The following is a 24,910-nucleotide window of genomic DNA, read 5'->3' as shown; positions in this document are numbered from 1 at the left end:
GCAGCACTGAAAAATCATACACAACACTAGATACGCACTCAGACTGTTAGGTACACACATAATTCCAGCACAACTCACTAGGTAGTAAATTGCCTATGGCAATAGACCTGAGTTGTGCTCGGTTTGAAAAAAAAAACAAAAAAACCTAAATTTGTAGCTTTGGCCTTGCAACCCGATCCTATATCACTGAAGTGATCATGCAAGTGATCCTATATCACTTCATCTCACTTCCAACACAATAAGTAGTGGGAAAGAAACTTGGAATATCTCTGCTGCTTACAAGGTATTATCATTCTTGTTATTTGTAATACTTTTTGAAATATATTACTTTGAAATCTGATGATTACGTTTTAATCACCCTGTATTGTGATTTACTCTTGCAAAGCTAAATGTCTAGAGCCAGTCCATGTTAATCCAGAGTGGGGGAGGGGGGGAGTAAGATGCTCATCTACCGCCATGAAGGTTGCCATCAGTTCCCAGGTTCAATCTGCGGGATTAATATATATATTTTCCCTAACAAGCTTGAGGTGGCCACTGAGAGATGTCACTTTCCTACCCATTCCTATAATGGCAGTAAATTGCAATGTAGCGATGTGGCCAGAGTTGATGTGTGGTGAAGTAGCCCATATTAATTGTACTATTGTGTTCATTTCTGATCTTAAAAATAATCATAAAAAGATCTTAATTTTCATACCCTCTAAAATATATGTAGAAAGTGTCATAAAATTAATGATATATTGTTAATATCATGATTTTTAATTTCCCGTATTTTAACATCTATAAGGAACCCCTTTTTGCCAAAAATTGGATCCCAAATATAGGAGCGGTTTCTTATACATGGATAGTATCAGATATTAACAAATTAATCAATTCCTTGCAATTTACTATGAGACTGACTCTGACAATGATAATGAACTAGTTGATGTAGCTGGTTGTGATGTATCAGATAAGAGTGACAAAAGATTTAATGGTTTCTATAATGTGTGAATAAAAATATTTTTTTTATATCTTAAAAAATATCTTCAATGAAATCTTTTTTCCAAATTTTAAGCCCAAAAAATAAAAAGGTTTATTTTCCACATTAAAATATGATAAGTATCTCTGTGACATGTGTGCATGGCATAGTAAACAAGTGTTTTAGTTGATTCAGTGTAGCATTTGTTGATTGGTGCAGTGTATGTATCCTTTGAAATCTGCTTGTCATCAGAAGCTCTGACAGTTCAAGTTTATATTCACAAACTTTTGTTTCTCAGGTTTGAGCCTCAGTACATTATTGATTTGGTAAAATCTAGTACATATTAATAGCTGTAAGGAAATCTACTGAACTAAAATGTGGCTTTGTAAAAAAATAACTACAGTCGGCACTCATTATGACGACCATTAACGGGTCTTAATTTTCTTCCTATTTCTGCAATGTTATTTTTTACCCAATATAACGACTGGTAAACACTATATCCATTACAACCACCAAACTAAGTTCAGCTCATTTGTTTTTGTGTGTGTGCACAGAAATGGGCAAAATTAATTGTTGAGTATATTTCACCTTGACTTTCCATGCGTGGAGAAGAAAAGATATAGCATTGTCACTTCTACAGAAAATCCTGTGGTTAAGTAGTGCCCTCACTGGAAACAGAGTGAACCAAAGCAAGTTCTCTGCATTCATAGGAGTATAGGAGTTGACTGCAGGATGTAGATGTTTGTTTTTCTCTTGTTTACCATTTTCTCATATGGTGGCTCACACTCCTACTTCCCACGTGATCGATTTTTTGCTATTTTATCAAATTTCTCCAGTAGGAGAACATACAGGCAAGTGAACTCATGTTTTCATTCTGAAAATTATTCATAGACATGGCTGTCTTAAATAAATAGAGCGTTATATCTTTAGATCTTAAATTGAAAGTTTTGACAGAAGTTGACGATAAATTAATATCGAAATCAAAAATAATAGAAGAATTGAATATTGCCAAAAGTATTTTGTTCACCACAATCAAAAACTTATTCAATTATGAATGCAGAAGAGTTGGAATTTTGTCCTTCACATAATCGATCACAGGAAAGTAAATTTCAACAGTTGGAAAAAGCAGAGAAGTCAAATTTTATGATTTTTTTAAATGTTTGACATAATGACCTCCCAATACAGTCAAATCCTGTTTTAATGAATACTGTAATAACGAAAATCTTGTTGGAACGGAAACTTTTCTAATCTTTAAGTAAATTTACATAGGAACAATTCATTGCGTATTCCAATATTACAATGTAAAGAATCTATTATAACGAATTAAAAAACAAGTTTCTGAAAATCAACAAAAGAGTTTTAATGTTCCAAAATAATCCCTTAATATCAGTTTCAGTGAATTAATTTGCTGCACTGTTAGGGCAGAAGGACTGTGTTCTATGGTTTGTGGGGAAGAAATTTTATCCAATACGGTGAGTGAAAAAGAAATTAAACCTGTGTGAAAAGCCAGTGCTACGAATTAGGAATGTTTCCTATTTCTTTTGTTTCAAAATGAGTGGCCTTGAAAGGAAACAGTTTTCGATTAAAGAAAAACTTAAGATCATTTTTGAAATTGATGCTGGAGTAAATAAAAACAATATGGCATCAAAATACGGCACATCTCCATCTACTTTTTCAACATTTTTGAAAAATCAGACCAGGTTGGAATTTGAAATTCAAACAGCGGCTATAGTATCCTTTTCCAGCATGGCCCAGGTCTTCTTTGACCACCTGCTTTTATCTTTTTGTAGAGACAGAGCGGCGGGTGATGATTTGGTTAAGAGAAGGAGTTATAGGACCCACTAGAAAAAAGATTAGACTTTCAAATTTTCAAGATGTGGATGTAGCTGTCTTTACAGGACATTGTTCAAGGTGTTTTAAAGAAACAGACATGGTTTCATGACATTCATTCCCGAAATGTGTCAGTTACCAGCCAAGAGAAGGACTTTGGAATTTGCATGTACTTTTGAATGTGAAATGTTTCAAAATATGCATTAAAAGCCCTTAAGTAATATTTCCAATTATTTCTATCCACTTGCAGGGCTATTCAATTTACGGGGTTCTGACATTGAATACAATCCTGTGTTCTTTGCTTACTCTGTCATAAAGGAAGATGAAATACAGTAAGTTGAGTATAATTTTTTTTATCATACTCAGATTAAGCTGGAATATGCAAGTACAGTAAAAGTCCTCTTGACTGACATTGCTCAGATCCGGTCACCCCTCTTTTTCAACCAAATAATAATTTCCCTTGTATAATAAAAGTATGCATTTCAAACCCCTGATTAATGGTCAGCCCCTCTTTTACTGACAATTTTTTTTTGTCCCTCCTGGTATCCACAAAAGAAACGTTTTACTGTATATCTTTAACCCTTTAAGTGGCAATTAGAAATCACTAACCCTCCCACAACATGCCATATCTTTTTTAATGAAGTAGGCTTTATTCCAATTTTCAGCAAGTAAAAACTGCAGATCTCTCCGTTAAAAAGTCTCATGACAGAGAGCTACAGGCCTACAACAATACAATTATTCAATCATTACACTTCACTCATAGTTGAAAAAAATTAATGGCAGATGGAAGCACTACACACAACAAGCATTACACAGAAACAAACTTCACGTCAGGTTCACTACGCATACACATTCCAACATGCACCAATTGATTAGAAGTTCCACAAAGGAATATGGACTAGGTGCATGTGTGATTCAGTAGTAGTAGCAAGTAAAAACTTAGGAATGTAAGAAAATGTTTTCCATTGAGAAATCATTTTTACAAAATATCTGGGATTGTCAATGTTAAAATTATAGGCTTTTATGGAGGCAAGATATCTCGTCATTGTCACTTAAAGGATTAACTCTATAATGCCCAGATCGCCCGAAGTCGGCCGAGTAGGTTAATGCCCATAACCGCCTCAAGTCGGCCCAGCTAAGGGGTATGGGTATGTTTTGGTGGGCTTTTGTCACCTACGGGGAAGGAGATGAAAGCTCTTGTCAGAGGCGGGAACGGAAAAGACAACTGCAACACCCTATCAATAGGATTTTAAAAGCTGATGTACTAGAATGTTCCTTGAGAATGGACTAAGGGTACTCAATGCATTTTACAAAGAGATAATACAATAATACAGTGAGGAAAGGGGTGTTTTCAGTGTGTGTATATATATATATATATATATATGTATATAGACAAATTATCTCCCGAAAATCCATTGAAATGAAAGGGTGAACGTCAATGCAAAGGGTGGCATGAATAGAAACTCATGGAGAAAGGGTGGGGAGAGGGAAAGTGGCCGAAATTTGGACGAGTCCACTTCCAATACAAAAAACTTGGTATTTTCACGACCCTCCCAGGTTTTCTATCTGGGCGTTAAAGAGTTAATGGGTAACTATTTTCAAATAATGTGTTATAAGGTGAATTTCAGTGAGTTTTAAAATTTTACTAACATATTATTAGGGCTGATCCAGTTAATCAGTTAATTGGATTGGCTAATTGATCAATTGTTAATCACAGTTAAAAATTTTAGTTGAGTTAATTGACTCAATCAATTCGATCAAAGTTTGATTGCAATTTTTGTTAAAAGTTTAATTTAACTTGATTTATTTGACTAAACCAATTAAATGTCTTAAATTATGTTGCTATACATGACATTTCAGACAGACTATTTAAAAATATTTGAATTGAAATTTTTCGACATTAGGAAACACAATTTGATTCAACAAAAACTAGTGATGATTTCTAAAATCACTAATTTAAAGAAAATGACACGATCCAAGTTAAAAAATTCCAGGATATGACAAGCATGTCCAGCATATCGTCCCCTTTATGTCAGAGACATGAATGTGCAAATTTTCATTTGTGGGTTTATCAGCTGGTTGGATTTTTCTGTTTCCAAAAAATCAACTGTGTATCCCCTATTGAAATACATTTTAGGAGCCTTTATTTCTTAATCTATTTCTGTATTTGTTCACATCCATTTAGTGGATAGATGCATGAAATGAATGTAATATATATTTTTATAGCATTAATTAATATTATATAGTTACACTATATACACTTGCTATGAATAAATAGCATTTGTAAATACCCAATTAAAATTTGATTAATCAAATAAAAATTTTTGATTAACCAGCTAAAAATTTTAATCCCCAGCTCTACATATTAAGTAACCGTAAGCTATCTTTATATGTTCTGTTTATAGTGACTTGAAGCTAACAGTTTTTATTACTTGATTTAACTTTTTTCTTTAAATTTACATTTTACAGTTTTTGATAAGTTTATCATTCTGAAAAAAAATTGCTTCATATCTAACATTCCTGTAGTCTGTTTATAGATGAGCAGAAACTTACTGCATCTGCTAAAGAACAACTATCATCTATTTCTGAAGTCTTGAACATTCATTCATATGAAAGTATATCTGATTTTCTTTTGAGTTTGTCTGAAGAAAAAACTAAAGTATGGGTAAGTTTTAGGAAGAAAAACTTATTCAAGTCGTACTATCACGAATCTAATTAAATTTATACGGAACACTTACATTAAGCTTACACCAGTAATTGTATTTTGGTTTTTTTGATGTGGTACAAATACTTAAATCTGGGCTAATCCTGGAATTTTTTCTTTTTTTTCTAACCTTTAACTATTCAAATAGTCTGAAATATACCTTTCTATATGCTCAAGAGAAAAAAATTTCACCCAGTGCGATAATTGTGTAACAGATGTGTGACACACAATTACACACACACACCTTATGGAGCTTATATATTTGCAATGAGGACAGGTTTAGGGTAAAGCTCAAGCTCTTGGTTTTGATTTTTACTGAATTTTGTGCTTCTGTGAATCAGTTGTTTTCCTCTTTTAATTTATTACAACTTAGTGCTAATGGAGCTTGCCAAGTTTAAATTCATTTTTCAAATTCATTCATTCTTCACAGCCATCAATTATGTTTTTTAACTGCTTTTGTCAGATTCATTTTTAAAATCATCTGCTATTCAAAAACTTCATGAACAATTTTGAAAAGTTCTACAACTATTAAACTATTTAAAAATAGTCTTGTTGATTTTATAATACAGTGAAACTCCTATATAACAATATTAGAGATTTTCAATCCTATACTTCCCATAGTCTTAATATATTCCATCTATAATGATAAATCCTATGTAGCAATAATTTTCTCTAGTATTGTAATTTTCTTGAATATTATTATGTACAAATTTTGCTGCACTGACATTCCAAGAAAGAAAAGAAATTATTTAATTTTTTTTTGTAATGTTTGTAGTGCTCTTATAAGAAATTAATGCATGGATGAATCTACAGCTAGGACAACTTTATGTGCCACTTCAGAATAAAGTGAATTTTGGAATTCCTTTATAATCTTCTAAACAGTGGACATGATGTATAACTGTTGATCAGTTTTCTTTGCTTTGTGAAAATATTTTATGTGGAGAAAATTGTTATTCTGCTCCGTAGCTCCAACAGCAAACACTGGACAAAGGTTAATGTCAATCACAATGATTTCGAATTGTTTCAATCTCTGCTATCATACAAAAATTTGCAGTCAAAGCTTTTCACAGGGATTTCCCAACTTTAAGACCCAAATGCAACCAACTACTAATCCAAATTTTATTACATCATAAAGGAAATGGGATTGGGACTAGAAAATATTATCCACTCAACCGGTCTATTCTATTATCTATATTTTATATTTATATCAAATACTGTTTTGAACGTCTGTTTCATTGATTTAATTTTATAAATTTGATTAAATGATTTAATTGTAGAAAAAATTATCGTTCTAGGTAACAAGGTATCTCAGCCATGCTCTGGCAAAAATGTTTTCAAAGGTAGGGAGGCTAAAAAAAATTTTTTTGAATAAAAATTATTTGCATTTGTTCCGGATGTTTTAAATAATGCTTTCAGATAAAAAAGATTTATTTATATTAAATCCTGTTTCTTATTTTGAGTTTTATGTGTTTTTTCTCAAAATAGCAAAATATATTGGTGTTTTTTTAGGGAATTTATACTAAGTTTAAAGTGAAGTCGTGCAACATTTTTTTTATCCACTGTTTTTGGCTTTTTTGTTACAAGAAAACTTTCAGGGTAGCTTTTTTTTAACCCTTAATGTTTTAATGTTTCTAGTTGGGAACATGGATTTTATTAATTATAAAAAATACTTTTCATCCATGAAACACTTGATTTATTTTAATTTTTTTTTACTTTTTTGAAGGCATGAGATTCCAAACTTAATTTACAAACCAAAGAGATTTAATTCACTTCAGTGCTTATATCACAAATTTCCCATTTTTAAGGAAGAATAGGAATAATAATTTTTTTTTTTTTAATGTTGTTTCTATGGTCTTGGGCAAGTTCAGAAAACGTGGGGGAATGGTTTTATTGGTATTTTTAAACTAAAGGATCAAAAAAGGGGAATAAAAAAAATCATGATAATCAATCTAAATCTGAATTCAGCCTGTGCAAATGCAACATGTCTATATGCTACTTGTCACATCCGCTGGAAAAGCAGCAAGCAGCTCCACTTTCACAAAAAACACTGGGTTTTGAACCCACAGCCTGTAAAGTTTCTAACTGGTTATGAGCACTTATATTAAATACCACCACAGCTTCATAAGATACAGTTTCTGACACAAAACTGTCACCAGATGCCTCAGAGCGAAATTTTCTTATAACCGAGTTGAATGATTCATTGGGGTTCTGGGTATATATTTTTGAACATTTTTTTAGAGGCTGTGGGGCTGAAAGGTCTCTGAACACATTTTTTACTTCATCTATAACTGTGGTACATGAGCTACAGCCAGCCTAAAATTTCTCAAGCATTTTTCTTCAAACAATTTTCACACCAGAATACAAACTACGAAGACAATTCAACAATGAAGTTTTCCACTTTCACTGAACTGTCTGAACATTACATTTCTTGCAAGATCAAAAGTAATTTCAATATTATCAATAACAATCTCTAATTCAAACAATTAGTAACCAAATAATTGTTTTTGTCACTGGTGCTTTCACTGATTTTCAGTTTTTCGGATGAAGCAGTCACCTATAGAATCACTGGAGTTTCAGAAATTGTGGAATGTTGATTTTTACAGAATTTTCTCTTTCGAGCATAATGATCAAACTGACGGGAACTCAGCGTTTTATAATAATTTCACAGGAATAAATGCACAGGGAAATATATAAATTCACTAGGAAAACACGACACTGATGATCATAAAAAAATAAAAAACAAATAAAATTGCAATGATGAAAGGACAAACTTAAAGTAGAATAATTGCACTGGAAGAAACTAATCACTGTATCAAAAACCCACTTGGGTAAAAGTGCCACAAATAAAAGAAGTATCAAACTTTGGATCACAAAACAGAAGGAAAAAATAATTGCACGGGGAAAAAAATATTTCACTTGGACAAAAATATCCCACCACAAAAAAACTTTATATACCCAGAGCAACACACGACTCAAACCACAACAATAGAAAGGAAAAAATGTTGTAAACTTTCAAATATCTTAGTAGTAGTTTTCTTCTTTCTGGGAATGCAATATAAAAAACTTTTTTATTGCAAATTTTCAAAAAAAACTGCATCATAATTTATTTTACTTGAGAGCTCTACAAAGTTTTATTTTGTACATTAAAAAATTATTTCATATTTTATAATTCTCACACTAAAATAATTTTTTTTTAGTCCTCTCGCATAATTGATGTGTCTCCGGTTGCTCTCAGTAAAGCAGTAAAGAATGGAACAGAATTAAGTTGTATGAAAAATGCCCATGTAAGTATAAATATGTATAAAAAACAAGAAAAGGAAAAATGCAAGGAATAGTATTTATATTATGCCTAGTATATATATTTCTCTAATTCATTGATGAAAATATTTTTTAATAAACAGTTTTGTAGTAAAATAAATAGTTTCATTTTAGATCAAAGACGCAGTTGCTATCTGTGGCTTGTATACGTGGTTGGAAAAAAACATCAGGAATGCAAAAATTACTGAAATATCTGTCTCAGACAAATTGGAAGAATTGCGAAGGTGATAGTAAAAAATTTATCAAGTACATTTGGTTTCATATATAAAATCTTGTAGAAGTTCACCAAAAATTTAATTTCCATGATTTCCCATTAAGAAAAACAGTAACCTATTCAATAATATTTTCTCTTTGCCTTTCCTAAGTATTTTTCTTTATCTTTTTCTTTTCACACTGAGCTCTCAGTCAGAACATTTTAATTATTATATCATTCATCTAAAGTAGTGTTTCCCAAAGTGAGTGGGGGAACGTACCAGAGGGGAAGATTATATAATAGCTACGGGTACAATTTTATTGAATCCTATATCCTATGGAATTGCTCAGGAAGAAGAGTGGAAGAATCATCTCACGCACATGCGCGAGATGATTTTTTCCAAGAAGCAAGGGCAGTAGAAAAGAAAAGTTTTGGAAACTAAAAGATGGTCTGAAGCTAGGTTTTTCGTAAGTAGTTGGTTTTTCCTCAAACAAAGAGTGCACAAGAATGGGCCAGCAGGGGTTGAAGTGGCTATGGCAGGGATCTTCAACCTTTCAGACACTGGGCCACTTTAAAAATTTCTGTGGAACCTGCAGACTAAAAAGTCATACTTGCAATATTAAGAATTGTAAAAAGTATCCAAATTCAGATTCTCATGTAATGTATAAAATATACAGCATTACTGGATAGCATTTTACAATTCTAATTATTTAATTTAGCTTAGCAGTCTGCATACTTTTTATTCATATAATTTTCTATTCAATCACCTTCAAATGTCAAACAGCTATTTTTTATCTTAAATGTTGGTTGTGGCAGACCACGGCAAAAAAGATCAGATGGCCATGCGCTGAAAACTCCTGGATCAAGTGTAGTATAGAAGGTTTATATATAAAAAGCAGCGCACTTCCATTTTGTTTTAGAAGGAGAGTGCTAGGACAAAAAGTTTAGGCAGTCTAGAGCAGTGGTGTGCAAACTTTTTAAAGCACGACCCCCTTTTGATCGAAAAATTTATCTGTGATCCCCCTACATAGGCTGACCATGTGTCCTGCGACCCCCATATAAACTGACTGTATATCCCGGTTTTCTGTGACATTCCGATTTTTTTTGCCAGTAAACATGCTGTCCCGAAAGCCCTTTTTGGAACACTTGTTCTCATTTTAATTAGCTGATATTGACTTCAGAAGATATACACTGCTCAAAACAATTAGGGGAGCAAGCAAAAAAGTGAGGAAAACCGTGCGAGACAGCCACGTATTGGCATGCAATAGATAGTACACGCGTATCAATGCGCAATACAGAAAAAAGACGTAAAAAAATTTGGAATTAAGCTTTAATTCTTTGAAAATATGGAAAAAACATGAAAAGATGATTTAGGGCAACAATTTGGTTACATGTAAACGATAAAAAAAAGTACTGTTTAGACATGATGCATGAGTTTTAATAGGACGTGTGGTCTCCTCGAACAGCTAAGACTACTGCACACCTGTTTGCCATGGATGCGATGATGTTATCGATCAGACTTTGGGGAATACTGTTCCACTTCTCAAGAAGTGCAATCTGCAAGACTCGGACAGTAACAGGCGGCCTTGGTCGCGCAGCAATGCGTCGTCCGAGCATGTCCCAAACATGGGACATGATCATCCTGGAAAACAAAGGAATCTCCAATAGCTCCAGCGTAAGGGATGACATGAGGTCGCAGTATCTCGTCTGCATACCTTCGGGCCGTCAAAGTGCCATTCCGAATGATATGCAGGTCCGTACGTCCGCCTATGCTGATTCCACCCCATACCATCCAACCAGCTCGTCTGTATTGTGACCTTTCACGAACGAATGCAGGGTTATTTCGAGTGCCCTGTCCCTCCATACCAGAACACGTCGGGTGTCACACTCCAGACTGAATCGGGACTCGTCTGTAAACAGCACTTGGCTCCAATCATGTTGCTCCCAATCTCGATGTTCAGCAGCCCATCTTCTTCGGGCCGCACGGTGGCGTGGGGTCAACGGAATGCGGACCATTGGCCTATGTGCATAGAGCCCTCCCTCATGAAGCCGATTACGTACTGTTTGGCTGGACACCCTTCGTCCTGTTGCCAAGAGCAACCGTCTTTGCAGCTGCGTAGCATTCTCTGTTCTGTTTCGACGGGCTGTTAGCCGTATATACCGGTCATCAGTTGCTGTAGTGGCGCATGGCCGACCTTGCCCTGGTCGACGTCTAACATTTCCTGTTTTTTGGAATCGATTCCACAGCCTTGCAACAGCACTTCTGGCGACTCCAACAGTGTCCGCGACACTACGTTGTGTTTGCCCGGATTCCAGTCAGCCTATAACACGCCATGCCATGGATTCCGGTAAATCACGTTGTTGAGACATCCTCAAGTCACCTTGTCTCAAAAAAAAAAAAAATACTGCGCAATCGAATTTCACAGTTACGGCAGTAAAACAGACGTTTCTGCAACATCCCGATTTCTGCCCTTATCTCCTTTTTCTGATTTTTGACGTCATGAACTTTAATTTGCATATGAAGTTTTCTTCTTCCGTTTCCTGCTAGGCTTTAAATTATGGATGATTCATTTTATGTTACTTATCGGTATACATCTTTGCGTAATTTTGTTAAAACCATGTGCTCCCCTAATTGTTTTGAGCAGTGTATATATTCAGTTCTTTTAAATATCATATAAATATTTACTTTGTTTTTTGATGTCCTTAGTGTCCCTTATGCAAGATGGAAGTGTAGCAAGGTGTATTATATCCTTGAGTTTTGTATACAGGGTAATTAAGAATCATCCAATTTCAAAATTATTCTACTCTTGAAATTGACCATTACCAAAAATTGTTCATAAAACGTGTACACATTTCCCCCCATATATTCACATATTACTTACCATTCTATTTCGTGTTTTTAGTTTTTAAAAGAAATATGCAATTTTGAAATCAGATGATTGTCCCACATTCTTTTTTTTGCACATTCATGATTCTGGCATGACAGAGCCAATATATTGATTATTGCACAAGTAGAATTTGATAAAATCACATTGTATGATACATGGTAATTAATACAAGATGTACGGAAGACTGGATGTTGTGAAGATATTTATTATTTGAGATGTTAATTTTTTAAGGAAGGAAAAAACTCATCTCTGCCTCTACCGGGAGTCGAACCCGGGTCCCTGGATTGCCGGACGAGTGCTCTGAACCACTCGTCCGGCAATCCAGGGACCCGGGTTCGACTCCTGGTAGAGGCAGAGATGAGTTTTTTCCTTCCTTAAAAAATTAACATCTCAAATAATAAATATCTTCACAACATCCAGTCTTCTGTACATCTTGTATTAACAAGTGGAGAGCGACATTCATGTCATACATGGTAATTAGCTCAGCTGAATGATGTCATTCTTTAGTTTTGACATATCTATTCTATAATATGGAATCACAAACTTGAAAGGGCTTGTTTCTATGCAACGGAAATTAGTGATGGTTTTATGTAACGGAAGTCGGTGACGTTTTTGTGTTACAAAAATCGGTTACGTTTTTGTGTTACGGAAATCTGTTACGATTTCGGGTCAAGTTTTCATTTAACTCTTGCATATATCAGGACCCATTTGACCAAGTTATGTGCATGTATCAAGAGGCTCCCACATCCTACAGCAGTCCCCTAAACCAGCTTTTTCATGGGCCCCTCTGTGGTTAATTTACAGTGTGAAAAATCAAAAAGTAATAAGAATCGTTCCGGTCTCTGTCAGCCCTGCCCTCTTGGGGGTCATGCCGAGAGGTATGTATATGAATAATATACATATATCACCAGAGTGCTCCCAACACACAGGGTTGGTGTACCCGGGGGAATTGCACATATACCTTCATGGGGAAGTTAAAAGGTTTCATTTCCAGAAGCCCTTGATGGATCTCATTGTTTTCCTGCTGCTTTCATATTGAAAAATTTTCCGATAGCGACAAGAGAGCCAAGATATGTCCAGTCTGGGGGGCCCATAAAATTTGCGAATTCGGTCACAGGTAATTGCGTGGGGCCCTGTATTTTATTCATTGGTAAAATGAAAACAAATGAAAATATTTCATAGCACTCGCAGCAGGGGATGATCAACAAGCTTCCAAGTTGGGGCCCCATGTTTACAGGTTTCATTTTGGGGGCCCTGGATGAATCTCATTCTTTTCTGTTGTTTAATATTGTAGAATTTGCAACAGCGGAAGTCAGAGATAAATCCAGTCTTTGTCCCCCACTACTGGATGTGACCCCTGAATTTTATTGGTTGTAAAATTGATAAAAATGAAAATTTCTCGTGACCCCTCAGAGGGGATGTCTTACAAGCCTCCAGGTCAGGCCCCATGAAAAAGTTGACAGGTTTCATTTCGGGTGTCCCTGGATGAATCTCATTGATTTTTGTTGTTTAACATTGTAAAATTTGCAACACATTGGTAGACAGAGATAAATCCAGTCTGGGGCCCCACTAAAATTCAGCGAATTTGATTCTGGGGACCTCCATGGTGGAAGTTTTCTGGGGGTACTTGATGAATCACATTTGTTTTTTGTTGCTTTATTATTATAAAAATTTGCTTCTTCAGTAAGCTGGTGCTTTACCGTGTCCCTTTCCATAGCATGCTGTTGAAGTGGGACAAAATAACCAAATATGTTGTGAAGAGAAAAGTGGGGGGGGGGTAGACCGCCATAGTCGGCAGGGTGGCAGAGCCCCCCCCCCCCCCCCAGTTAAATAAAAATGTTTTTTTTTATTTGTAAGTTTTATTTCGGAAAATCTGCAACCAGATGCCTCAGAGCAAAATCTTCTTATAACCGAGTTTAATGATTCATTGGGGTTCTGGGTATATATTTTTGAACATTTTTTTAGAGGCTGTGGGGCTGAAAGGTCTCTGAATAAATTTTTTACTTCATCTATAACTGTGGTACATGAGCTACAGCCAGCCTAAAATTTCTCAAGCATTTTTCTTTAAACAATTTTCACACCAGAATACAAACTACGAAGACAATTCAACGATGAAGTTTTTTTCCACTTTCACTGAACTGTCTGAACATTACATTTCTTGCAAGATCAAAAGAAATTTCAATATTATCAACAACAATCTCTAATTCAAACAATCAGTAACCAAATAATTGTTTTTGTCACTGCTGGTGCTTTCACTGATTTTCAGTTTTTTGGATGAAGCAGTCACCTATAGAATCATTGGAGTTTCAGAAATTGTGGAATGTTGATTCCCACAGAATTTTCTCTTTCGAGCATAATGATCAAACTGACGGGAACTCAGCGTTTTATAATAATTTCACTAGGAAAACACGGCACTGATGATCATAAAAAAATAAAATAAAATAAACAAATAAAATTGCAATGAGGAAGGACAAACTTGAAGTAGAATAATTGCACTGGAAGAAACTAATCTTGAAACCTCTTAGTCTATTGACGCAACCCCCAGTTTGCACAACACTGGTCTTTTTTTTTTTCTTTTTTTTGTTTATCTGAGAAAACGGATCTTTTTGCAATATCATTCTTGAAAGCTTTCAAGGACTATGAATAGTGAGTGTTTGAAGGAGCAAAAGGGGGGTAAAGTATACTTTCTATGATATCGATGATAAGTTACACAATTCCTCAGAAGTTCATATTCACCCGATGTCATTTACTGTTAAGAATTATTTCACCGAAAATTCTGGCAAAATTTTGTATCATAAAAAGTTAATTTTATGTTCTTTGACTTTTTTTCAGAGAGCAAGATGATTATGTTGGGCCAAGCTTTCCAACAATATCAGCCTCAGGACCAAATGCATCTGTAATTCATTATCGACCCACCATTTCTTCTGACAGAAATCTTAGTCCACAAGAAATGCACCTTTGTGATTGTGGTGCTCAGTTCAGGTATTTCATTTTTTTTACAATAAAATCATATCTCCAATGCAGTTAGTATACCAGCCACATATAAAGTAATTATATTTGATAGAAAAGACCAGCGAATCTTGTATTTTGTTGTGTTTTAAGTAATTTCTGTTTATTCTTAATTTAGTAACATTATTGTCATCACCACCTACTTTTTAACATCAATAGAGTATAGCTGATGAAACAAAGCATGTGATATGAGCTGACTTGATCTGAATAGAATGTGAGATGTGAGCATTCTAAAAAGCAGCTATCAAATTGCAGTCTAATCCACCCAGTATCCTATTCAAAAAGTCTCTTTGCAAAGAGTATGTAGACTTCCAGTATGATACCGTAAAACCCCTCTTAACAAACACCCCCTCAAATGCGGTCACCTAGCTTTTACGGCCAAATAATATTTTTCCCTTGTATAATAAAAATATGCATTTCGACCCCTGATTAATGGTCACCCATCTTTTGTGGACAGATTTTTTTGTCTCACTGGTGTCCGCAGAAAAGAAGTTTTACCGTATTTACATAATATGAAAATTCTAACATCTGCCGTTTTAACTTCAAAATCAGGATGGTAGCACCACTGGAACACTAATTGCATAATTCTGACAACATAAATATATTTGGGCCACACATATAGCCTATACACCCAACACATTCCAGCATGTACAGAATCCTTAAAGAATACCCAGAGGAATGTTTAAGAGGTTGCATGTATAGTTTAGTGGTTTAGTTCTTATCTGATTTACCCTAGATACTTGCTACAACTTTTCAGTATCTTATTGTGTCATTTTGTATTAGACTATGGTGCAAAAAAAGACAGTGCCTTCATTTTTGTGCAGCATTAGTTCTGCAGATAATTTTTATGTAGGGAAAATTCTAGCAATCATTGGCAAGAAATAAAAAATCATTGAGTTATGAGAGTAAAGTATTTTCTTTTTTTAAATTGGTGATCAAAAGTGAGTGGACAGTCAGATTGGAGTTAGTGAAAAACAACTGTATGAAATTAAACTGGTGTAAAATTGATCATTTTTATCTTAGCGTAGTATCGCATATAATATGCTGCATTTTTTTCACAGGGATGGAACAACAGATGTGACGAGAACTTGGCATTTCAACAATCCATCCCCTCATCAGAAGGTAAACATATTGTTCAGCTGGCAATGAAAATTTGACAATAGGGCTTAAACTGAAAAATTCTATTTGTATTTCCAGAGGATTTTTTCTAGGAAAAGAGGGGTATGTGGAAATGGAAAGATTATAAAGGAGCATATTTATCAAAGATTTCATAAATATAAAATATAATAATCATAATATAAAATATTTTTATTACCATTAGTTGATCTAGTACTATCTAGATCATTAGTACTATTAGTACATTTTTATCTTATGCAGTTTCACTTATTAAGGTTGCAGCAATTAAACTGAAAGAAAATATTCAGCAAGAGAGATTCATTTTTAATTATTTCCAATTTAAATGTTTAAATATAAAGTTTGTTCTGAGGTGCAAAGGTTACTTTCTGAGTTGTGGAGTAGAATGAGGCAAAATTAACTCACTAAAGTGTTTTTTTACATATTTGTTACATCATTATTTTGTAGTAGGTTTTGATAAAAATTTAATTCATCAAAAATGACATTTTTATAAACTCTTAGTTTTATTTTGTACACTGTTATTTGTTAATTAATTTGTCCATTTCTTAGCCCTTACAGGGGCAACCCTGAAATATCTCAGATTTTTAAAATGCTCTCATTCTGGCAAACCCAAATACCATTGAAAGGTTTTCTTCTCCTGATAACATCTCCCCCCCCCCCACATCTGTCAATCAACTTCCAGTGGGCGGAGTCAGCTTTTGTTCAAAGTCTGATAACAGAAGGAGATACAATATTTTTCCTTTCCCTTCGAAGTAGTAAAATAATATTATTGCATACAGCATAAATAACAGAAAACTATAGTTTTTTTCTCTTCCTTGCTCATTATTTTCAGTTTCTGAGGAAGGATTTTGGCAATTGTAATGTGGATCAGGAAAATTTTTAAAATTGCTTAAAGGGTTAAATCAATCTCAAACTTTTCGAGAATAAATATTTTGATTATATTTACCAAATGCTCTTCATGTTATTTGACATTTTATTGGTTTTTAACTTTGTTGGTTCCTATTTTATTTTACTGATACAGGAATGTTATACTAGGGTACTTAAAGGTCACATAGCTTTGTCATCTTCTGTGTTTCCAAATCTTACAAAAGGTATGCGGAATTTATTATACGAAGATAACATAATTTAAATATAAACTATGAGCCTTGATAATGCGCATGAAGTTTTAAAAATTATTTTTAGGTTCGAATCTAAACTATTGAAGAAAACCAAAATGCCACCAATAAGTCAACAATTTATGCTAAATATGTCTGTCTATAATATTTGTAGACACCTGGACCAGGTGATATCTATCCTAAGGTCCCCAAGAAATGTGCTAATGAGTTGTTGGGGTCAAGTCGCAAAGATTTATAGGAGTATTGTTGCTGAGGGTATCGTCCTGACGGATTGGAAGCTTGCTAATTTGGTTCTGATATTTATAAAAATGTAGTAGAGAAGCGGTGTACAATTATCATCTAGGGAGTTTGATAAGCTCCCTTTCCAAAATTTTGGAAATTATTATCTAAAGGCAATTGGTGAAGTAGATAGACCAGAATATATATATAACGTATTGTCAAATAATGTATTGTCAGCATGGGTTTAGGAAGGGAGAAGTCATGTGAGTAACTAACCTCTTTTGCTTCTATGATCACGTGACTAAGGCTTTCAGTAAGGGGTTATTCAAGTATTACATCAGCATCGATGGGGGGGGGGGTTAGACGATACTTACGTCATCAACCACCCTTTATGAAGATATGAAATATTCTTAATGGCATCTTATTCGGTGTGGCAAAAATTGAAGAAAAAAAAACTTCTGATAGTTATTGGGCACCTGAACTAACATTCTACCTATTGGTAAGCCCCTACTGAGCCACTTGAATGATCTCTAAATGTTTCACGGATCCTTTAAGTGCTCTGCAACTCTGCCACGCATCACTCAAGTGATCCGTAATTATTCCACTTAAGTAATCAGGGAATGTTCTGCGGGTAACTTGAGTGATGCAGCCGCACTGGGGGCTGCTTAAGTTCTCTAAAACTGTGCCGCATGTCACTCAAGGGATCTATAAATGTGCCACGGATCATTTAAGTGTTCTGTAGCTGTGTCGTGGGTTACTTATGTGATCTTTGACTGTGAAAGTGATTTTTGAGGCCTACTTCAGTGATCTGAAAATGCGCCACGGGCCACTTAAGCAATTTGTAAATGTGGCGCTTAGTTCATTTTTACAAAATTAGGTTTGGGGGGGCAAGCCACATCAGATAACCTTCAGGGACACATTTGTCTGCAGGTCAAGGGTTTACCATATATGGCTTAAAGGGTGGGTTGCAATGAATTTCTTAAACAGAAATTTTGAGTTCTTACCATTCAAATAGCATTGAAATCAACAGAAATCGATTATAATAACATATAAGGGTATTTTCTTTCGAAATTTCAACTTTTTAAAAATATTTTTTGCAATAAAAAAAAAAAATTAGTCTGGGTGGGAGGCACACAAGCCCCCTATGCCCCCCCTCCTGCATACGTTTCTGATCCCACCAATATGCGTTTGGAGGTGGGGGCACTGATGGCGAAATTTTGCTGACAAAATAGCTAAAAATTTGCTTACGTAGTACTTGAATGGCCCCTAAGGGCAAAAATGTAGATGCTGTTTACCTTGATTTTCAGAAGGCATTCTTTCTTGTTTATCATGGTAGACTCTTGAAGGATTTTCACACAAGTGTTTTGGTAACTTGCTGAATTGGATAGAACCGGGGTTAAGAGATAGATCACAACTGAATATAGTGAATGGGGAATTCTCTGATTGGACAGGCGTCACAAGTGGAGTTCCTCAATGAAGTGTCCTTGGCCCATATACTTTTTTTTTTTCACTTTTTATTGATAAACTCGATCAGGCTATGGACAGATTGCTTTCAAATTCATAGATGACATAAAGTTAATGAGGGATAGTCGTGAATCGAAGCGATAGAGAGTTGCTCCAGACCAACTTAAACAGGATTGGAGCATGGCGTTTAGCGTTGACAAATGCATGGATGCTCATTTTGGTTCGAACAACCCATGTTTCTCTTAAGAGTTGAATGTTGGCACTATCCTGGATGCAACTAGGGTCACCAATTTGGGAATTCTCATTGACGAGCGGCTTAGTTCTTCTGAACATTTTGTTCAGTGGTGAGCAAAAAAATAAGTAGAATGCTTGGTTTCATTTTCAAAAAAGTATCTTTGTGTTCTTGTAAAGTCATTTGTTCGCTTTTCCAAGGCTTATTTCGCCCTGTATTGGGGTATGCTGTAAGGTTTTGGAGACCTAAATACCTACGAGGGACATTGACTTCATTGAAGGGGTACAGAGAAGAGCTTTGCGTGTCCTTGTTGGCACACGCGGCTTGAGCTATGAAGAAAGACTTCATTTTTTGAATATGTTTACATTGGATGAACTCAGGTGTCAAGGAGATATGATCGAAGTGTTCAACATTTTCAACGGGATGGATAAGATGGACCCTGAACTTTTAGTACACCGCCAATCGACTACTTCTACAAGGGGACACCAGTATCGATTGGTAAGGGACAATGCGAGGTTATGGTGTCACAGGGAGTTCTTCTCTTATTGGGTTGTTAATAAATGAAATAGCTTACCCCCAGGGTAGTAAATTCTAACACAATTGACATGTTTAAAAAGCAATACGATAAACATTTTGGGGTAAATTGAGAAGCTATCTATACTTAGAATAAGGCAACCATAAAAAAATGCTTATGGGAATTGTATAATATTATATGATGTATATATATATTTTTTAGTTGTAATTGCATTTTAATTGGGTTGCTGTATTTTTACATCCATATTTGTTATGTGAATCTTTTTCTCACCTACCTGGTCGGGCATTTTGCCTGTTGTGGCCTTGTATTTGTAATTAAAAATGAGATTCCATTGTATTTAAGGTCATAGGCTGGATGCTTTTGCTCGTAAAGCTTTATGGGATGTTGGATTAGATTACCTTCATGGAACTGGTCACGGAGTAGGATCATTTTTGAATGTACATGAAGGTAAGAATACAATGTTCACAAGTATGAAACTAATGTGTTTAGAATGAGTAATGAGACATGTCTGATCAATATGAATCAAAAATTAATGCAGCATTTCTCTAAATGAGTGTGTAATCTTTAATTGATTTATTTGAGTTAACACTTTTTCTCAGAGGAATATCACTTTTACTCACGTTTTACATCTGTATACTTGGATTTTCTAGGCCCATTGCTTATAAGTGAAAGGATACATCCAGATGATCCCGGATTACAAGAAGGAATGATTTTGTCAATTGGTACACTTGCTCTGTATGATTTTGAAGTTATGATGATAGATTCAAAAAAATTATGTGTCTTTTATTGTTCATTCATTTTTATATTTTTAGTTTAATATCTATGGACTGGAAAAAGTTGAAATACTTGTAGGCAGGCAATCTCATACCACAGTTGTATTTATGGTTTTGCTTCCTGTGCCCTATACAAATTTTTCCTTCCTCCTGATCTAATTTTGTTTTTCATTAAATTATGGCATATACCGTATAAAAAAAAGTTTTGGTGTTCTTAAAATTGGAAAAAAAAAACGACGGAGAGGGGTATCCTTACAAAATCCATAACAAAAAAAATATCTGATGAGCTTGCTCTCTGCTGGAAAAACACAAATTACTGGTGAACCATTGATCCTAGCGGCATACTTCCAACTGGAAAATGTATCCAACTAAGGGGTAGAACTCAAATACATGATTTATGTTGCAAGGGGTTTTATAGTTATTAAATAAAAATTTAATTATAACTATACATTCCCCTGCAACATGAATGACGTATCTGAGTTCTACATGTTATTTGGGTACTTTTTTTAATTGAAGTATGTTTCTAGGATCAACAGTTCACCAGTAATGCTGTGTGTGCACCTTATATATGCAGTCTTCCCCCCCCCCCTATTCGCTTTTTCACATTTGCGGTTTCGGTATTCTCTATTTTTTTTCCTTTGTATTTTTGTCACAATCGTCATTCACGTGTTTTGTTTACGAAATTTAAGTTGTGCATGTTTAGGATGTCTCATTCTTCTAGTTCTACTGATAATGCTTTGGAAAGACAAAAAACAAGTGAAAACTTGACAAGAAAAATTGGATATCTGCTGACCAGGAGGCTGCTAGAAAATTTCCAAAGAATTTGTATAAAATTATTGAAGAAAAGGTTTATGCACCTTAGCAGGTGTTTAACACTGACGAAACTACATTATTTTAGAAGAAACTGCCACAAAGAAGTTAAGCAAGAGAAGAAACCCGAGCTCCTGGTTTTAAGGCAAGTAGAAATAGGTTTACCATGTTGTTTTGTACAAATGCGTATGGGTACATAATAAAGCCCACCGTCATTTTCAAATCTACGAATCCGATCTACAAAGCTCTCAGTATTTTGAACGAACAATAAAAAGGCTTGGACTACGCAAGCACTTTTCCTGGATTGGTTTAAACTGTGTTTCATTCCGGAAGTCAGAAGGTACCTTGAGAGTGAATACATGCCATTCAAAGTTCTTTTGATACTGGATTGACAGAGGAGGAATTAATGCAGCTGACTATTTCACCAAACAACAGCTCTGGCCATATATCTATACTTCAGTTTACTGCCAATAATGAGGTGGGTTGGAAATGAAGGCGCTATCTATCTGTGGTCGCCTCAAGTTCATTAGGGGAAAATATCCTCCCTCGGATTCGAACCTGGGACTGTAACAACAGCAACCTTCTCAGTAGACTAGCATCTTACCACCACGCCACTCGGGTGTTTAAAATGCAGCTGTCTGGTCCTGGAACTGAAGTGGTACCAGATGAAGATCAAGATAAAGTAGTAGAAGACAGCTTCATCACAAGTAACATAGCAGAAGGCTTCACAAGTTCACATCAGCAATAGATTCTTTTCATGACATAGATCCCTCTGTGCTACATTCTTTACATGTAGAAAAATTAGAGGAAGTGTTGTCAACAATACTCCAACATACTTGATGATATGAAGAAAAAGAAACGGCAAACAGAAATCACAATGTTCTTTCAAAAAACATTGTGAACAACCGCTGCATCCTCTTTTACATTCCCTTCTAACTCTGTGTCACCCTGATGTTTCTCATGATGTTCAATAAACGAGATATACAAAAAAACACCTATGGTTTTGGTTATTCACTGATTTCCCGTATTCACGACCACCCCGGAACATAACCCCCACAAATACGGGGGGGGGGGGGGGGCGACTGTATAATCCTTTACAAAAGAGGGAAAAAAAATTATTTGGATTTAAATTTCACCTCTGATATATGTATATGTTTAAAATAAAAACTGTCGCTCCTGAGATTAAGTGGGAAAATGAATTTTCATGCCCATTGAATATGCGATACTGATACGTATCATACCCATGTGGTTTTATGCTTGTGTAAAGAAACATTTCTCATACAGTAACATGGGTGGAGATACGGGGGGAAGGGTGGGGAAGCATGAGTTTCCTTCCCCCCCCAAAGCATCAAAGGTGAAGTTGACTGATCTAATGTATATATGGATATAAGAATTGACATCATCATCATCGTGCCCCCCCCCCCCAGACTTCCAAGTCTATCTCCGCCTATGTACAGTAAACAAGAAAACATCAGCAGTCAGGTCTGAATCATTTTGATAAAGAAACTAGGCCAGCAAATTTTTTTATTTCATTCATATAGGATTGAAGTATAATTGAGTATGATAGCCAAGAAATCAATATCGCAGCTGAACACGCTTCTCTTTTTTTCAAGCCTATGTAATATCTTACTTTTTTTTGTATACTATATAATATTTGAATATTTTGTTTTTTATTATTTTGCATCTACAAAAAAATTTTTTGGAAAAAAAAATTTGGTTTAATGAAGTCACTTGTTTTAAGAAATTCCATTTCTTTGTTTTAACTTTTGAAAGAATTTCTTACAGAACCTGGCTATTATAAAGATGACCAGTTTGGAATTCGAATAGAAAATCTTGCTGTTATTGTAAAAGCAAAAACAAAAGTATGTAAAGATAAGATTTTTGTTTGTAAATCAGGTATTTTTTTGCCTAAAAGATATTTTCGGGATGATTGTAATGTGATATGCTATCTATATTCATCATTATTATTTCAGTATTTTGTGAAATAACTCAATTTATTTATTGTGAATGATATTATGTTTTCAGTATTTTTTCAAGATGTTATGATTTCATTTGTAATGATTTCAAATTTTTTTGTTAAAAAAACTGTCATCTAAACTTAATATATTCAGTTACGTAACATTTTTCATATAAAAAATATAAGACAAACATTATTCTTTTTCCCCAGCCTCATTCTATCATTATAAGAGTGCGGAAAAATCTGTGTGCTTCTCTCAAATAGTTGGCTCAGTTGTAAGGGAAGAAGTTTATATGGCTAATAGGATTTAAGTTTATGTTTTGAAAAAGTTTTATCTGTGCTTTGGTGACTAAATATTTTCTGAACTTCAAGAGCCGATTATTTGTAGAGTTTTTGTTTTTACTTAGATTGTGGAAAATGCACTTGAAGAAAAAAGAATGTGTATGTATTCTGTTTCTATATTTTATGTATAATTTTTGTTTCAATTTCTTTTCCATTCAGTTCAATTTCAGAGACACAGATTATTTGACTTTTGAGCCTTTAACTCTGGTGCCTATGCAAACAAAGATGATTGAACCTTCCATGCTAACTGCAGAAGAGGTATGGATTTCCATAGCAATTATCTTATTTAAATTATTGAAAAAAAACTTTTACCAGTCTAAGATTTCAAAAACCATGTGAACTTCATTTTTTCCCCTACTACAGTATCATAATGATCAAAAAAAAATATTTGTTTGTAGAAAAGACAACTTTGTACACACAACCTACACAAATAATTTTTATTTAAGGTTTAAAAAAACCAACAGAGTGAAACTGAATTGTGTATGTTTGACTTACCCTTCAAGTTTTCTTTTGAGAATTTAATCCACCAATTACATTCTTTTCTTAGATAAATTTTAAACAGCAATTTAAAAAAAAGGAAGAGTTATTTAAATTTGCAACTAACCAATCAGAGCATTGCTTATAACTTATATTCAGATACTCAGCTTCATTCGGACTACAGTATCTGATATTTACAAATATTTTTCCCATTAAGTGATCTTGAGTTGAAATTTGGTAAGAGACCCAATTGGGATCCCCATTCAAAGCGTAATAGTGGTTATATTACCCAGTATGTGTTGAAATGTGTTAAGATTCACTGTTTTTCTGTGCTGTTTGTCTTAATCTTTGGTTCTTCTTTATTGTGTTAGTATCACAAGAGAGAGGATTTGGATTTTGAATTGGTATCTTCTTAAACAATTAGAATCCTAAATTGTTAAAAGAATGAACCCTCTTTCATTCCCTTGTGTTTCAGATCAAATGGCTGAATGACTATCATCTGAAATGCAGGGAAGTTATTGGAAGTATATTGCAAAATCAGGGACGATATGATGTACATAAATGGCTCATGAAAGAAACTACACCATTGGGATAACTCTGTTCTGGTTATTTATACTTTGTATACTGGATGTTTTGTTTCATGAAAAATAAATTAAATTTTTATCATATGGTATATGTACAGACAAATTTCTTAATCTCAAATTTTTCATAACTAAAATACAAATATAAAGGCCACAACAGGAAAATTGCCCAATGAGGTGGCTGAAAAAATTATACACATAAAAAATATAGAAAGTACAGCAACCCAATATAAAAGCATATATATCTCGAAAATAATAATACACTGCCCATAAAAAGGATTATGGTTGTCTTATCGTATTTCTTTTTAAACATGTCAATCTTGTTAGAATGCACAGCCCCTGGAGGTAAGTTATTCTATTTATTAACAACCCTA

At 34.4% G+C, this 24,910-nt stretch overlaps 1 protein-coding gene across 1 annotated transcript in view; it reads left to right on the top strand.

Annotated features, from left to right (window-relative positions):
* The window catches only part of LOC149077686 (xaa-Pro aminopeptidase 1-like), a 43,609-nt gene extending 18,981 nt beyond the window's left edge, over positions 1–24,628 (top strand). Inside the window, exons 8-20 of the mRNA XM_089245256.1 lie at positions 3,036–3,117; positions 5,312–5,450; positions 6,785–6,829; positions 8,687–8,773; positions 8,922–9,031; positions 14,721–14,870; positions 15,959–16,019; positions 17,053–17,122; positions 19,939–20,043; positions 20,247–20,318; positions 22,965–23,041; positions 23,638–23,736; positions 24,431–24,628. Of these exons, the coding sequence (XP_089101382.1) occupies positions 3,036–3,117; positions 5,312–5,450; positions 6,785–6,829; positions 8,687–8,773; positions 8,922–9,031; positions 14,721–14,870; positions 15,959–16,019; positions 17,053–17,122; positions 19,939–20,043; positions 20,247–20,318; positions 22,965–23,041; positions 23,638–23,736; positions 24,431–24,550 (1,217 nt within the window). The 3' untranslated portion in view covers positions 24,551–24,628. The remainder of the gene's footprint in view (positions 1–3,035; positions 3,118–5,311; positions 5,451–6,784; positions 6,830–8,686; positions 8,774–8,921; positions 9,032–14,720; positions 14,871–15,958; positions 16,020–17,052; positions 17,123–19,938; positions 20,044–20,246; positions 20,319–22,964; positions 23,042–23,637; positions 23,737–24,430) is intronic.
* The last annotated feature ends 282 nt before the right edge of the window (positions 24,629–24,910 follow it).

This window comes from Pholcus phalangioides, unplaced genomic scaffold (genome assembly GCF_987345545.1).
Source record: "Pholcus phalangioides strain wild (caught in Gottingen) unplaced genomic scaffold, Ppha-v1.0 ptg000015l_1, whole genome shotgun sequence".
Taxonomy (NCBI): domain Eukaryota; kingdom Metazoa; phylum Arthropoda; class Arachnida; order Araneae; family Pholcidae; genus Pholcus; species Pholcus phalangioides.
This window is presented reverse-complemented; position numbering and strand designations above follow the sequence as displayed.